The sequence below is a fragment of the Schistocerca cancellata genome, chromosome 1, assembly GCF_023864275.1.
Source record: "Schistocerca cancellata isolate TAMUIC-IGC-003103 chromosome 1, iqSchCanc2.1, whole genome shotgun sequence".
NCBI classification, from domain to species: Eukaryota; Metazoa; Arthropoda; class Insecta; order Orthoptera; family Acrididae; genus Schistocerca; species Schistocerca cancellata.
Window position 1 is genome coordinate 323769190 of NC_064626.1, and position 16453 is coordinate 323785642.

The following is a 16453-nucleotide window of genomic DNA, read 5'->3' on the forward strand; positions in this document are numbered from 1 at the left end:
TACAGGGATTAGCGACCACAAGGCAGTTACTGCTAGTCTGAATACCGTAACACCCACAACCATCAAAAACAAATACAGATAGTATCCATTTAAAAAAGCTGATAAAATGCTCTTAACACCTGTTTAAGAGACATTTTTCGCTCCTTCCGATCTCATCATGCAAGGGTAGAAAAAATGTGAAATGATTTGAAACAGGCAGTATCGACTGCAGTTGGGAGATATATACCACATAAATTAGTAAGTGATGGTACTGTTCCCCCATGGTCCACAAAACTGGTCACATCGCTGTTGCAGAAGCAACGAAAAAAGCATGCCAAATTTAAGAGATTGGTAGAGTTTTGCAGAAGTTCTAAATATAGCACGTACTCCAATGCGAGATGCTTTTAATAATTTTAATAATTTCTGAATGATTAATGTATAGGGTAATGAAAAACATCGGCATGTGGTTGACGAAAAATAAGTTATTGCCTAAAATCTCAGTTAGCGAATTTTCATGAATAGTATGTTTTACAATATGAATGTGAATTAATAAGTAATGAAGTCTCATATTTTTAAGTGAAACATGGGAAGTATCTAAGCCTATCTTTCGAAATTTATACTTCTGACCTTTATATGCTATTCCAAAACAGTTTATTTGAATTGGTTACAATAAAAATAAAAATAAATGTTTTGTATTCAATATTGGATCAGTGTGTTGTCCATTTTAGCAATGATTCACAAGTAATATACGAGTATAAGTGTAAGTAACATCCTATCTTCTACTAACCTGTGAACCTGTAGTATAGATGGTTAGTTAATTTTCCTATAGTTTTCGAATGAAATGAGGAATCAACGAAAGAGAGCTAGTCTGAAATTAAATTACTGAGTGTCAAACTTTATTCCAAGGGCTAGGATGTAGTGGAAAGTCGTATTATACTTTCTTGTATGAATTCTAGCTGTTTAAGGTTAATGATTTTTTTTTTCGTTTATTTGCAGGGTCTCGAAGCGTTACCAGTTATCCCTATGACAAAAGCTTCGCAGATGGCTGGTAACGATTTATTCTTCCAGATAGACTCTGATACGACCGTGTGAGTATACTAATGCAAACAAAGCGTTTACGTTATGTTTTCTTTCTTCGTCTATAATTGTATTGTCGAAACGCATTATTCAACCAGTTTACACCTGCACATTATTTTTTACATTTTACAATAAATGAACAAAGAATTTAACTAGGCGCTACGTAAATCATAAATACTAGCGATGACCAGTGCAGGAATTAAAAGCTACTCTTCCTTAAAAAGAGTACTACAAATGAATATATTTCCATGTGGTTAGCTTTTTACGACTTTGTGCAGGGTGACATTCAAGGAGGTAAACCTTATCAGTGGTAATGCAGATGGTCACCGTCAATCACTGACCAGGAGAGCATTGGCCAAAGTCATCGATGACGGCTGCGAGTACTTTTTTTCAGAATTTTAGCTGTTGGTACCTTTGAATTAACTACGCCATAGCACCTACTTTATGTGACTGTGTTAACATCATTTTGTATTTCACCGTTCATATGAACAAAGAAAGACAAAAGTTGTCATCTGATTTTTGTGAAAACGGTGTCGTTGCAGTGAAGTGAAGGACGTGCACGTGGTGTCTGCTCCGATCCTCAATGTGTCCTCCGTCAGCGCCGACCTCGAGTACTTGAACATGGCCGTTGAGGGCAACGTTGGCACCATCATTGTGGACGGCAACTTCTCCATCTCATCGCTTTCCAGCTTCAAGATATTACCTCTCGTTAGCGAAGGCAGCTTCAGGTAGGTTACTACTGACATCTATTGTACCCGGCGCTCCGTAAATGGTCTTACATACGTGTACAGATAAGAAAGTATAGTACCTCAATGTACTATTGGTCTTTCCACAGTAAGATCCAGCAACAGAAGAGAAAAGTTGTGTAACGAACAAACCCAAATAAGTAGCTCTTTAAAGATACTTTTATTACGTGCCTCGCACGGGGTAGCCGCGTGGTTTGAGGCGCCTTGTTTCGAGTCCTTCCTCAGGCATGGGTGTGTGTGTTATCCTTAGTGTCCTTACCGTAAGCTAGTTTAAGTTAGATTAAGTAGTGTGTAAGCCTAGGGACCGATGACCTCAGCAGTTTCTTCCCATAGGAATTTAACATAATTTCCAATTCTTTATTACCTGCATCTACCTTCAGTAAATCATTGAAATAAATCTCTGTTTTTTCACATCAGTTCATATTCTCTGTTCCATCTCTAATGTGTGGAAAATAAGTTTAGACTAGAAATTTTGACATGTGAAGAATAAAGTATCAGTAGAATGAAGTAACGATTTTAGTTATTAACGAAATAAAATTTCGTATCATAAATCACCATTTTTAATTTTGTGCCGGCATATAAGCAATGGAACGCCTTCTTTCTGCAGGTTGGTCTTGGAATCTGTGACATTTAAGGGCTATACTGGTCTGAGAGTGGCTGGTGACAGTTTGCTATCTGAGAACTACGACATCGATTACGTTCCGGCAGCAGTAATCCTGACAGTGAGTACTGAGTGATTTTCATTATGTCTGACTTTGCAGCATTGCTTTACAATTGTGCAGTATTTTCATGTTATGGTTCAGTCAAATGAGAACGAGATAGATGGAAAAAACTCAGTAAATTGTTTATTGTTTCGAATGAAATCGCCATAACTGTTAATACATTATCCCACTGTGAGACAAGACGGTCATTGCCTCCGTGGAAAAATGGTGTAACGGTGATTCTACACAGGCGTTCACGTCTTCGTCCTATGAAACTCGACGGGCACGAATGTCTTCCACCAGGGGGAAAAAAGCAGGGATATCGCAGGGGAAGATATTAGGACTGTATGGAGAATTTACAAGCGATTCCGAGCAACGTTTCCGCAGCGTAGCCGAAACAACCTTGGTAACATGTAGCCGGGGATCAGCCTGCAACACAATGCCAGCAATCAACATTCCTGTCGTCTGGACTTGAAAGTTCGCTTCAGTTTTTGCAAAGTTTCCACGTACCGCTGTTCGTTAATCGCGGCGCCGTGTTCCAGAAAGACAATGAGCAGCGGGCCCTTGCAGTCAAAGGAAATGGACATAATGACTTTCCCGGAGATGAGGTACACGTATCTGAATTTTTTCCATTGGGGGTGAATTCATGTGCTTTCACTGTTGGCTCTGATGCTTGCACTTCGGTTGAAAATGATGACACCACGTTCCATCTCCCTCTACAATACGGAATAGGAAATATTATTTTTCGTGATAGTGTTCCATGTACTACAAATATGTCGTCATTCTGTTCAGCTTTTGCTCCTCCGTCAGCCACTGTGCCCAGATTTTCCGGAACTTCCGATGCCTTGTCCTGAAGGCGAGAGCGATACCCTGACTGAAGCCCAAAACGTGCTGAATATCTTCTACTGTGCGCTGTCGGTCATTTTTGACGACAGTATCTGCTGCAGCAGAGGCAGAAACTGTAGTTAATCTGTGAGTCTATCTTGGCCGACTATTGGCTTTCAACGATACGCGACCTTCTCCAAATCGTTTATTCCCCGCAAACATAAGCGCACATGACATGACGCATACGTCATACACGGCATATATTCTGGCATAATTTTGGCTTTCTGACCATCCTTTCACACTCAAAAATTTACTGCAAATCACTGTTTCTCTTTCTCGGCCTCTGTAGTGAAGTCGGACGCATTCATGAGTCGCTGACCTCACGTCGAGCACGTCTAACAGACAGATGGTACAGCGGCGAACGTTCACGCTGTTCGCTCGTGGTGCCCAATAAAGGGCACCTCTATACGCACACCTACCAGTATTGCCAACGTCCGCACCATGCTCATTACATAGTTTGCCTCATTTTCATTTGACTGCTCTTTATAAGTGATATTTAAGAAGCTGTAAGGTATTTCCTTAGGAAACTATGAAACGTTAACATAAGGTTGAGCACGGAAAATAAATTTTGGATCAGCAATAAAGACGTAGTTGAAACCATATAAATTTTATTTTTACCACTTTGATACAATTTCAACAGCGTAAGTCAAGTTTCACCTAGATCTCGGTTGTTTGGTCAATTGTCGGCTGTTGCGTCTGGATTTTGTTCCACACTTCCACACATATTCGATTCCCCCGTCCTATACCCTCCTCCAGCCCCAGTCCCTCCTCCCCCCCCCCCCCCCCCCCCGCTGCTTGCCATCTGCTTACCGCCGCGCTATGTGCTGATGTGCTGTCCTACTTCGGCCTGTCCACATCGAAGGAACTTAACACAGCTGTGACATATTGAAAAATATTATCAGTTTTTAAAATGCAATGCTGAATACTTCGCTGAGGGAAAAGTCACTGACTGAATGAAAATGATTTCATTAAACCAATATTACGCGTTTCGGCGTTTGCTACCATCAGATATGTGTTTAAACAAATCACATGATTACGTATGAAATAAAAATGGATTACAAAACCAACAAAGACACTCATAAGAAGACACGAATCCTGGAACTTCAAGTAAGCAGTGGACGTAATAGTTACATGTTGTAGTGGTAACGAACATGAGCAGACTGATATAAGATTTCTGAGCAATATACGTGGATGCAAATTTTGAGCTGCGGATGGCGTTGCAAACAATGGGCGTGGTGCTCTACAGCGCCATAGTACGAAATTATATTTGGCTTACAAAAGGCATAAACCGAGAGAGTACAATGCAATTAACAAAAGAAGTAAGATATGTTTACAGAAGACAACCGTGATGGTAAAAACTTTCGACGCCAGATGACATTGCACATGCAGGTACGATGCTGTCTAGTGACATCGTTTTTTAAAACATAGAAGAAATAGCGATCACGATAAAACATAAGCACGGCTGCGGACGACAGGCGCAAAACAAATAATCCGAACAGTAAAATCCTCTGCGTGTTCTAAATTAAAAGTAGCGTACATAACTGTTAAAATAACTACATGCACTGTTTGGCATAAACAATTACAACGAATTAAACATTTAGTGTCGACATACTAGCACAACAAAACAGAACAAAAAAGTAGCTCACATAAGCGGTAAAGTAGCTAAATGCCTTGCATGTCGTAGACAGTTACAAAGAATTAAACATTCAGTGCCGACATATTACCAAAATGAGACAAATAAAATGATGTTCATAGAACTAAGTATAACTTTAATGAAAAAGCGCCGTGGCGCTATCCAGCATAATAATCGGCACAGATAATGTGTAGCATTTTGTTTATAACAGGCAACCAATGTTGAAACGGCCAGAGGTTCCCCCGCCATGACTAGAAATGAAGATCGTAATCATGACTATAAGCTTCTAGCAGTACACATGTAAAGTAATGTGATAAAAGATGCGGAGGGGTGGGTTGGGGAGGTGCGGTTGGGGGAGGCGGTAATTAAAAATAACATACAAGAATGCACAGTAAAGAATCGAGATGCTGAAACAAAGAAGAGCAAAACCAGAACTGTATACACATTTGCGGTTCGCGTTGATGTTCTCGTTCAGGACGTTGTGTGGATTATTCATACGTTTGCAAATATCAAGTTCTTTAAGTGTATGTAAATATCTTTCGACTTAAATCTATATCTTTCGACTCAAAGTGCAAGATGAATATTCCACTTTCAATCGCTCCCACAGAATAATTATCGGTAGCTAAATAAAATCCAAGGAAGTACCGTTCTTATAAGTATGCTCTCAAAATCTAGTCTTAAAGTCAACGACCAGACTGCCCACATATATACCATGATCTACTAGTAATTTTGTAAATGTGTGACTTCAAAACTCTATCTATCTCTTTGACTACTGAAGTGCATGAGACGGAACTGAGTTTTCTTCGCGTATGGGGGCTAACCTGTACTTTAACTTAACACAATAACACCAGTTTTGCCTAACTATGCAATTCCTATCAAGATTCAGTTTTGCAAGTCTACAAAACATTGCATGAAAAAATGCCTTTCGTGTGCGAGGGAGTGGCCCTTACAACCTTCAAGTCAAGATAGTTTCTGTTTCAAAGGTAAAGTGGATATTTACGTGCTGCTGACAGAGTTTATTAGCTAGATTCATTACCTCACTCTCATCACCACCGGGTACATCATCGCAATACCTGTAATGGATCTGTTATTCTTAAACAAAATTTCTTTAAATCGTTTATTAAATTGTCAGCTAAAATGCTTGATAGACTACAGCCTATCGCTAGGCAATCTTTCTGAAAATATGTTTCACTGTGAAAAGCGAAGTAGCTGAAAAAAAGAAATAAACGTGTTAATTCTAGTAGCTCAAGTATTTCTACAACTCTCATCTCCTTTTGCATTAAAAGCTTTGTGCGTACAGTTTGCAGTATCTCGTCAATTGAAATATTACTCTGACGGTTGGTGGTATCTAAAGAGGTGATAACATCCCTTTGAGGGATGGTGCTGTCCTGGGCAGCACTGCAGTTTCGTATCACTTTTTTAAAGTACAAATTTCAGTAAACGTAAATGCAGCTACAGCTTTGCATGGCAAAATCTACTGACAAAGTAATTAGGCTCTTGACAACCATTCACTATCGGACGAATAGGGTGGTTCATTTTATGTTACTTAATCTGTGAATAGGAGGGAACCTTAGGATTCGTTGAGTTGTCACTTCTGTTAGCATAACCTGAAGGCAAAAATTTAGAGATTTTTCTATACTTTATCCTACCATTGAAACATCATTGAAGTAGGAATTTACTAAGTTCAACGAGGTTATTAATTTGAAAAATACTCTGTAGTTTTCAAAATATAATCTGAATCTGAAATGACTACAAAGATACCTTATCAACTCTTGTGGCAACGACATTATTTTCACGTCATCTATTATTCAAACTTTGTGAATGTAAAATGCTTTCAATCCAGTGAGAAGGGTACTGGAGCTGCAGATGCGCATTTTGCAGGCCTTTCAGGATTGCAGTACAGGAACAGAATCCAGTAATAGGACTGACCTAACAAATGTTTTTTTTTTTTCGCTGTCTTGAACGATTTTCATCTTCCCCAAGAATAGTTATCTCTCTCTAAAGTAAATCAATTGTTCGCAGATGCATTCTGTTCTCAAGGTGTGTTATAACTCACGAAATTAAGTATTCATTGTCACTCTGTAATATTACCGTAAACTGTTTCAGGCACACTACTACACACCTCACGGTCCAGTCAAAACGCAAATTTCTACACGGTCTTTTGGTAAGTATTCAGAGAAATCTAACCATTAATTACATAGAATTTATTCTTCCTAATACGTTTCAACTGAATCCCAGATGTAAGAAACACAATAAGTAACTTATAATGAGCCTAACGTATATTTCTGCAGCGGCTTCAATGACTGTGTAACGGCAAAACTGACCACGTTAAACGGCAGTCGATGCTAACGTTAAACCTCTGTGAGGAATTCTTGAGAAAGTTGTGAGCGTGAGATAACCTAATGGGAACAGAACAATCACACTGTCATTCGTTTCTGAAACACTCCAGCAGAGTATAAGTAAGAGTAAACATGTGGGTCGGGAACAGACGTTCTCCCAGCACGGAGGCAAGTTGTAATATTACGTATTAACGTCTGTCACCGGCCTAATTAGACATTCTTGTGTCAAAAAATATAATAAAGCAGAAGGCAGTGCTAAGTGTAACCTAACCTTCCTTGATACACATACTAAACTCTTTCTTTATATAGGTTCACACTACAACACAGTAACCTAACCTTGCAGATATATGTACTATTAACTAGGATGTCAGACAAACAAAAGGCCAGCAAACAGCCACATACCCCTCTCAACGACATCTACCTTAAATGAATTAGGCGCAGAAGTTTATCACCAACACACATGAAACTGACCGCAGCTCGTGGTCTCGCTGTCGTGTTCTCGCTTCCCGATCACGGTGCCCGGGTTCGATTCCCGGCGGGGTTAGGGATTTTCACGTGCCTCGAGATGACTGGGTGTTTGTGTTGTCATCATCATTTCCTCATCATTGATGAGTGTGGCGAGTTTGGACCGAGTAAAGTTTGGGAATTTTTACGGGCGCTGATAACCGCGCAGTTGAGCGCTCCACAAACCAAACACATGAAACTAATAGTAGTTCTAAACAGGGAAGAGCATGAAATGATTCTGGCTTAAATCAGGGGGTTTATTAATGATCATAGTCTAAAACATCATTGCTTAGTACAGGGTCTCTATGTCTGTGCATTAACCAACTTGCAATGCATTAACCAACTTGCAATAGAATAGCTAACACGGTAAATATTTCTTTCTTAAGCTCTGTTTGAAGCAATTAAATAGAATGCATATCTAAATGCACTGACTCTGAAGGAGCCTTTGCTTTGCTTCATTAACTAACTAGCCTAGAACATGAGGTCCCTCTAACTTTAATGGTTTGAAGAACCATGCTCATTAACAAAACTACACAACTAGGTATAAGAAATAATAAGTATTCTCATCAATAATTATTAATTAAGTAAGTCACCACAAACTATAACTCTTTAAATAACAAATTTGCTTTGATAAAGAGTCTTTTAACCTACTCAAAATACAGTTGGCTTTAAAAATGTCAACACAACATCAGATTCAAGTTCAAAAACTTTCTCATGAGATCAACAGAATGGTTCTTTTAACTATCAACTTCACTGTTTTCAGTCAGCTTTGCAAGTAAGGCAAATTATGTAAGAAAATGACTGCAGATTGATTTAAAAACGCCCTGGGAGTGTTTATCAGACTTCAGAACTGAACTTTAAACACTATAACACCACACATTAGGAAGCAATCACAACCACTTTCACAGCTGCCGAATAATTCTTCCCATAATGAGTTAGGACACTCGGAATTATATCCACTAGGATATGATTCTTGTGCAGGTTTGGGATCTGCGATTATCACGGATGTAAGATAGAGTTTTTAGCAACACCACGATTATTATGAAAATCAACCAAATTTCACAAATACTTGGTCCATTTACAGAGTGCCAAATATAAACTATTTAGTGGATGGCTGGTGGCACTGGTGGCGTAATTTTCAGTGGCTGTTAACATGGCGGCGATGCAGTCATGGCAGTACTGTTGGCCTCGCTCTGTTAGAGATCTTCTCTATATCTTTACAGGGCAAAAGCCATGCCACGATAATAGTAGTCAAATTCAGCATCCGAGGCCACATAAATACTGCTCTTAAGCTCCTCTGGCCTCAAAACTCCAAGAACATGAGCCACAATTATCCGCTACTTCTAGCGAGACGTTAACTACAGCTCTGCTCAGCCCAGACTCCTTACCAGTCACGAAGGACGAGTTTCCACTTGCGCGCCAAACACACCTTTTCCTCTCCGCCACGCTACTTCCGTAGGTGCGTGGCTTTTCCACATCTTTTACATTCAACCCTACGTTCCCTAACTATGGACCAAATCATTTACGGTAATCATTCCAGTAGTTATTTAAATATTCCAGTAGTTATTTAAATACGCAAGAACAGTTTAAACAACATCATTCAAAAAGTTCACATAACTGAAATACGTATACACAGTCAAAATAATTTTCATGACAGATACAACACTGTAAACTGATATAGAAATATTGATACAGACACAAAATAGTTCGAAAATATGTGTTAGAACTGGAAATATACTGTTAGAACGTTTTATAAGTTATACAACGACACATTTTAGTAGCAGTATATGTTATTAACGTACTATCGTTGTAGTCCATAAAACTCCTAGAAGAGTGAGCCATCGCTGTCAATATCTGCGCTCAGAGGTAATGTTCTGGAAGGAACCGACCATCTTCACGTGTAAGGAATTGCCCCTCACCTACAAGAACCGCAGTACAGTGTACTTTTTGAAGATTTATTAAGAAATTTCGTGGAGATATCCCAAAATTCATTTGCGGTGTATTGTAATTATTTCCTCTTGAAGAACAGGTATTTACGACATGTACAGTAAGTCATTGTTGCTTAGGTAAAAGTAGGTGTAATTGCTGTCGCACAGTACAGAAATGCCGCGATGAAGGTATAAATGTATTTCTTCTCACGGAGATGCCTGTACGGTTGTCGAGTGAACCCGTTAATACAATAGTCGTAAGAAGTTCCTGTAGCGGTGGTCTGGACACGAACCCTGATTTTATGCTTATTTACATTCCACCAGTGTTCTTTTCCCAAACACCCCATGACAGAACTTCTGAAAGTAATGTTTGGAAATCATAGACAGAAACGTCAGCAACAATGAAAGTTTGTGTTATGTCTGGGGACGTGCGAAGGTAATCTAATGGTGGCGAATGCTCACGATAAGTAGGAAATCCGTTTAAAATTACGCGTAAGTGTTAATTTCAATTGTTACTGCGCAGTCGTTAAATTTCAGGTTCATCGCATCTCAACGGTTGGCACTGGTATCATTTTATTTCGCTGCATTTTCATTGATTCCATCCCCATGATCCATTCACTTCACCTCAGAACATTTAACGCGTTTGCAGGTAATAACTGCCGTTATTGAGAAAATTATTTGTTCCCTGGCGAGCGTTAAATTAGTTGAGGAGCAAAAGAACTGGAAAGAAACCAAAATAATAGGAACTTTAATCTAAAAATCATCATCACGGTTTGTTTTGAATTGACTTCATAGAAATCAGCACAAACATCTCAGGCAAATTAAAAGTATACAAGTTTTATTCTCTTTAACAACTGGTTCATTAATTAAAATCAACGGGCTCCAAGTAGGTGAAAAAAAGATGAGCTGTATAGAAATCGGGTACTCAGTTTATGGAGAACGACCCCAGTTTTTGGCTCTAGCTGCACAGGAAACAGTCGCTTTATACCACAAGCAAGAAACGGACGTAATAACTAATAACCATCGACGAGGCATCTGGAGCGAATTCTAAAGAGCATGGACCCACTGTCATACTGGAGAGAGGGTCCTCACTATGAACAAATATAGCAGTTGATGTCATGAAACTTGATGACAGATTACAATGTTGCGAAATGCACAGCTCCGCTCTTGGCAGTACGTCTCTCCCACCGCTACACGACTACTGTGCATTTAATACATAAGTGCCTGGCAGAGGGTTCATAGAATCACTTCCACTATTGATCTACGTTCCACTCTTGAACTCCGCGCAAAAAAGGAACATTTATATCTTTCCGTGCAAGTTCTGATTTCTCTTATTTTATTACGATCATCGTTTATCCCAATCTGCGTGGACATTTGGTGTAGAAAGGTGGAGTTTGAAATTTCGTGAAAAGATCTCGCCCATTCGCGTATCATATCCTTAACACACTCTCCCCTATTTCGTATTAATACGAAACAAGCGGCCCTTCTTTGACTGTTTTTCGATGTCCTCCATCAGTCCTACAGAAGAGTGGCGACAAGCGCAGTGTAGGCAGTCTCTTTAGAAGAACCACGTGTACCACCAATAAATCGCCGTCTTTGGTTCGCCTTCTGCACAACATTATCTTTGTAATCACTCCATTTTACATTTTTCGTAGTTGTAATCCCTAGCTACGCAGGAGGGTGACTTCATACTTTCCATTATATAGAGTCAATTGCTACTTTTCACATAATACAGATAGCGTGTGTATTTTTCAATTGGCTTTTATCTTCTGATGACTTCACTAGACGGTAAATACCAGCATCATCTGCAAAGACTATAAGAGGGATGCTCAGAGTGTCTCCTTAATCGTTTATACGTGTTAGGAACAGCAGAGGGCCTGGAACACTTCCTTTGGGGACGGCAGATATTACTTCTGCTTTACACGATGTCTTTCCGTGAAATACTACGAACGGTGATTTTTCTGACAGGAAATCACGAATCCAGACGCACAACTGAGACGGCACTCCGTAGACACTCAATTTGATTAAAAAGTCGCTTATGATGAACGGTGTCACACACCTTCTGTGAATGTGGAACCGATTTGAGGTCCCCTGTCGTTAGCGCCCATTACCTCATAAAAATAAAATGATACTTGTGTTTTACAGGAACGATATTATCTGAATCAGTGCTGACTATGTATCAATAGACCGTTTTCTTCATGGTAATTAATGATGTTCTAACACAGTATATGTTCCAAAATCCTACTGCAAATCGACGTCAGTGTTATGGCTCTTTAATTCAGCGGTTACTCCTATTTCCTATCCGGAACATCGTTGTGACTTTTGAAACTTTACAGTCTTTGGGAATGGTTTTGCGTCCAACGCGCGGTTGTACATCTGACCAGGAAAGTGCTTGGGCTCGAACAAACACAAATACACCAAACTCGTGTGAGAAACAATGTAAAGGTCTCTTATTGCACTAGTGATACTCCTGCATCTACAAAACTCTGCAGTAGTCCGTTAGAGACCTCTGCGTATGCCATGCCGCATTGCACGCTGACCTGCCGGTACGCCAGTCGGAACCAGTAGGGACGGTGCAGTGTGCCTCTGAAGTTGCGTTCTGTGACATTATTTGCGTATTGAAGCATCAGATGGCTCAGCGATTGGTAATCAATCCTGCTAATGTATTGCGATTGGTTGAGATGAAGTTACGAAGAACCCTTCTTCGTGAAGATGGTATTGGTGTAGCAGACGAATCATTCGCATGTTTTCTGGTATCTATTATAGTGCAGAAATGTGAGCATAAGTTAGAAACAGATACTGTTGTAACACTAACACATAATGATGATGATGATAGGGATGAAAATGACGAACAACTCATTGCAAACTGTAGTGTTGCGGCAAGTGCGGGAAGAGGTGATGGAAGCAGTGACAGTGAATACCAACCGTCTCCCAAGAAGAAGGTTAAAGTTGCAAGTATCGTCACGGCGTTTGATGACAACACACTCGAGAACATGTACGATGATTACTACGTAAGAGGTTTCGACACATACGACAAGCTTCTGAAAATATACCCAAAACTGAAGTCTAAAAGCAATATTAAAAACATACTGGATTACGTGGCAAAGAAAAGAGAAGGAAATACAGTTTTCAAAGGAAATCGTACACTGCTGTTCAAGACCATCACGGAGCGTGTAATGGCGAAATTCGATGAAGCGCGAGAATGCGGTTCCGCCGTTCATTATTGGCATTTACAACATTGGGCATTGGACGTAGCCAGAAATCTCGGGTGTACAAACTTTACAGATTCATTCGGATTTATTACTAATTTGAAAAAGGAGTTTAGGATAACATCGCGCCGTATCACTATGCTCCAAGCACGAAAAGATAAGGATGACGAAGAAGAGCTGATTGAAAGAGCTCAAACGTTTGTTGCTAACGGTAATGAGCATATCACGAGAGAAAACATCGATATTAGTTCTGTATGGAACTGTGGTCAGGGTCAGTTCAACTATGAACTTTCTTGTGACAGAACACAATCCATGAAAGGGGAAAGAAACACTGTCGCGATGTTGCAATCAGTTAACTGTGCAACACATAGTTACACGATCGATGTTGCTATATCAATGGACGGACGATTGGCAGACAAACTCTATATTTGCTTCCAAGAATCCAGTGGAAAGTTTGGACCACGCGTGTCAAGGGAAATAGAAACGAGGTGCCCTCCAAATGTCGTCGTCGATGCAAGTGTGGGGAGGAAGATGATGAAACAACATCTGAAGACGTTTTTTCTGTCAGTTTTGAATCCACATTTGTCGAGAAAGTCATTAGTACTTTGTGACTCCTGGTCTGGACATAATGATGAACGAGTACTACTGGAAGCATCTGGCGGAAAACATGTAGATTTAAAAATCATTCCGCCTAAATCTACAAAATATGCACAATCTCTGGATGTGTATTTCTTCAGGCAATATAAAATACATGCCAAGAGAATAACAGACTTCATTAAACTACGTTCCAGTAATATGCAGCCCAAATTGCACGACAGATTCTTTATCATGAATATGCATTCTGTCATTTACAATCAGTTATTTGCGGGAGTATACAGACCAATGCTTCGTTACGCGTGGCAGAACGCTGGCTACGATATTGGTGAACTAGTGAACAACTTCAAAAGTGTCATTGACGTGGCGTTCAACACTGATATTATAGAATGTGCAAATACGCCATGCGATCAACTTGCGTTTCTTCACTGTGCGTTTTGCAGTCATTCGTATTGCTCGGAGCATTTCATTGACATTCCGCATTTACATTTATAGTTAAGATTGCTGCATTGCGTATGGCGTCTACAATTAGATCTACAGTGATATCTAGAGCATGACTGCAGAGTTTTGCAGAAAAACGACACCCACCAGCACATTCAGAGGTACATAATGGTCCTGCAACCAAACGTTCATACAGATCTGCTTGTTCGAGGCCAAGTAATTTCCTGGTGAGTACTCTGAAAGGACTGTCATTGGTGTACAACCTGGACCAAAAGACTTGATTTTATTAAGTGACTTGAGTTGCTTCGCTACCCCGAATATGTGTATTTTTAAGTTACTCATCATGGCTGCAGTTCTTGTTTCGAATTCTGAAATTTTTACCTCGTCTTATTTGGCGAAGGAGTTTTGTAAAACCGTATTTAGTAACTCAGCGTTAGTGGCACTGTCTTCGATACCATTACCATCGCAGGAGTAAAGTGAAATTTGGAAGCTACGAAAGTTATGAAAGTTATGGAGAGAGGTGAAACTTTTAGTGTGGGTCATTGTCGTGACCGGATAACTGAGTCGGTAGACAACTGACCGTGAAAGGCAGTTTCAGGTTCAAGTCTCGGTTCCGAATAAAATTTTAACCTATCAGTAAGTTTTTCAGCAATCATTCTGGTGCAAAGTAAAACATTCATTCTCGAAAGATGGTATCACATTTTAAAGTATTACATTCTTCCACAGGTTCGAATCCTGCCTCGGGCGTGGATGTGTGTGATATCCTTAGGTTAGTTAGGTTTAAGTAGTTCTAAGTTCTAGGGGACCGATGACCTCAGATGTTAAGTCCCATAGTGCTCAGAGCCATTTGAACCATTTTTGTCCTCCGCATCTGAGTCTGTGTTGCTTTCAGACGAGACTGTGATTGCCAAGATAAAGGCCCGTCTTCGCTCCGTCATGAACAGGCATATGAAGAAGCAGTTCGACGCCGTAGCCAGCGAGTTCTCGCTCAAAGAGCTGCTCCTTGATGACGAGCCCACCATCACCAGCTTCATGTAAGTAATCTGTCACTCAATCTGTAGTACATCAAGCTGATCTTCAAATAAAGTGATTGTACATTTCCACATAATCGTCTCCCAATTAGACCGCCTGGACTACAACATTTTTTAGACACACTCCTCTGACTGCATTCGTCCACTTTTAGCGGATTCTCTTCCGCAAGTAAATTTGGAATCATGGGACTGATAACCTTGCCATTTAGTTCATAACCCTCCTCAATTACTCAGTGAATCAAGACATTTTCCGTTATTAACGAAAATGCTTTACAGAAAAGCAGGCACGCATACTAATCGTTCGCTCCAAGAAGACTCTTGGTGCGCTAGCTGACGGGTGTAGCTGTGTGGACAGATTTCGGAAGACGCGCATGACTTCCGACGGATAATCATTTGTTTCCAGTAGCTCCCAGTGATAGATTTAATGCTGTGAGCACGGAGTGTCTTCATTTACCACGTCAATAAATTTAAATCAAATGAAACCAGTTAAGTATAACATTTTTATAATTATCCCCGTGAATCACGTCTGCTTTCGTTGACGAGTACGAAGACGCACCGAGCACCGCGTCGTCTGCCGGCTACAGTTGACTGACCGAGCAAGTTGTTGGTTCATCAATCAGGTTCATTCGATTTTTACTGATACGCTACTCAGCCAACGGAATAGAATCTTCTCAGAGTGAATCATTAATAATAAAATTCTAAAGGTCTGTGCTTCGGAGAACACATGAAGAATTTCGCAATCTTAAAATAAACTGTGCCGTTTTTTCGGCTTCAGAATAGCAGTTCTTGATACGACAGATTCAGAGATAAAATTATGTCACACGACTGCCAAGAAATTACGGAATACGAGTGCATTTGGTTATTTTGTTTCTACTGAGGTTGGTTTAATAGCGCTCGATCAGGAGGTCTGTACTATTGTTAAATGAAAATATGTTCAACGCGACAAAAGGTACATGATCTGTTGACAGCAATTTCCGTAGGATTTGAACGAAGTGCTGTGGAAAGAAAAGATAAGCCCTTTCTATTCTAGAATATGCCAGTTACTGAGTATCCGTCAGATTCAGCAGAGTGTACTCAAAGCTTTATTGAGCGTTATCGAGAGGAACACAACTATACCTTTCTAAACACATTACGAGGTGTCTTAACCAACACTATCTGCTGTGAATAGCGGAAATTAATAGGGAAACGCTACAGTAGGAAGGACGGGATATTCATTTGAAAGAAATGGAGATTATTTTTTAAAGTCACGTCGGCGATGGGGCTATTTGGGAAGCACTGTCATATCGGAATGCGAAAGAAAATGACGAAAATTGCACTTGCCTGTTTCAAAGAAACCACCCTGATTTCTGCCTTAACCGAGATAGGGAAACTACTGAAAACCTAAAT

General features: G+C 40.0%; 1 protein-coding gene across 1 annotated transcript in view; it reads left to right on the plus strand.

Annotated features, from left to right (window-relative positions):
• LOC126161277 (uncharacterized) overlaps positions 1 to 16453 on the plus strand; it is a 42011-nt gene that overhangs the window by 4597 nt on the left and 20961 nt on the right. Inside the window, exons 3-7 of the mRNA XM_049917020.1 lie at positions 976 to 1067; positions 1599 to 1784; positions 2410 to 2524; positions 7128 to 7185; positions 14929 to 15070. Of these exons, the coding sequence (XP_049772977.1) occupies positions 976 to 1067; positions 1599 to 1784; positions 2410 to 2524; positions 7128 to 7185; positions 14929 to 15070 (593 nt within the window). The remainder of the gene's footprint in view (positions 1 to 975; positions 1068 to 1598; positions 1785 to 2409; positions 2525 to 7127; positions 7186 to 14928; positions 15071 to 16453) is intronic.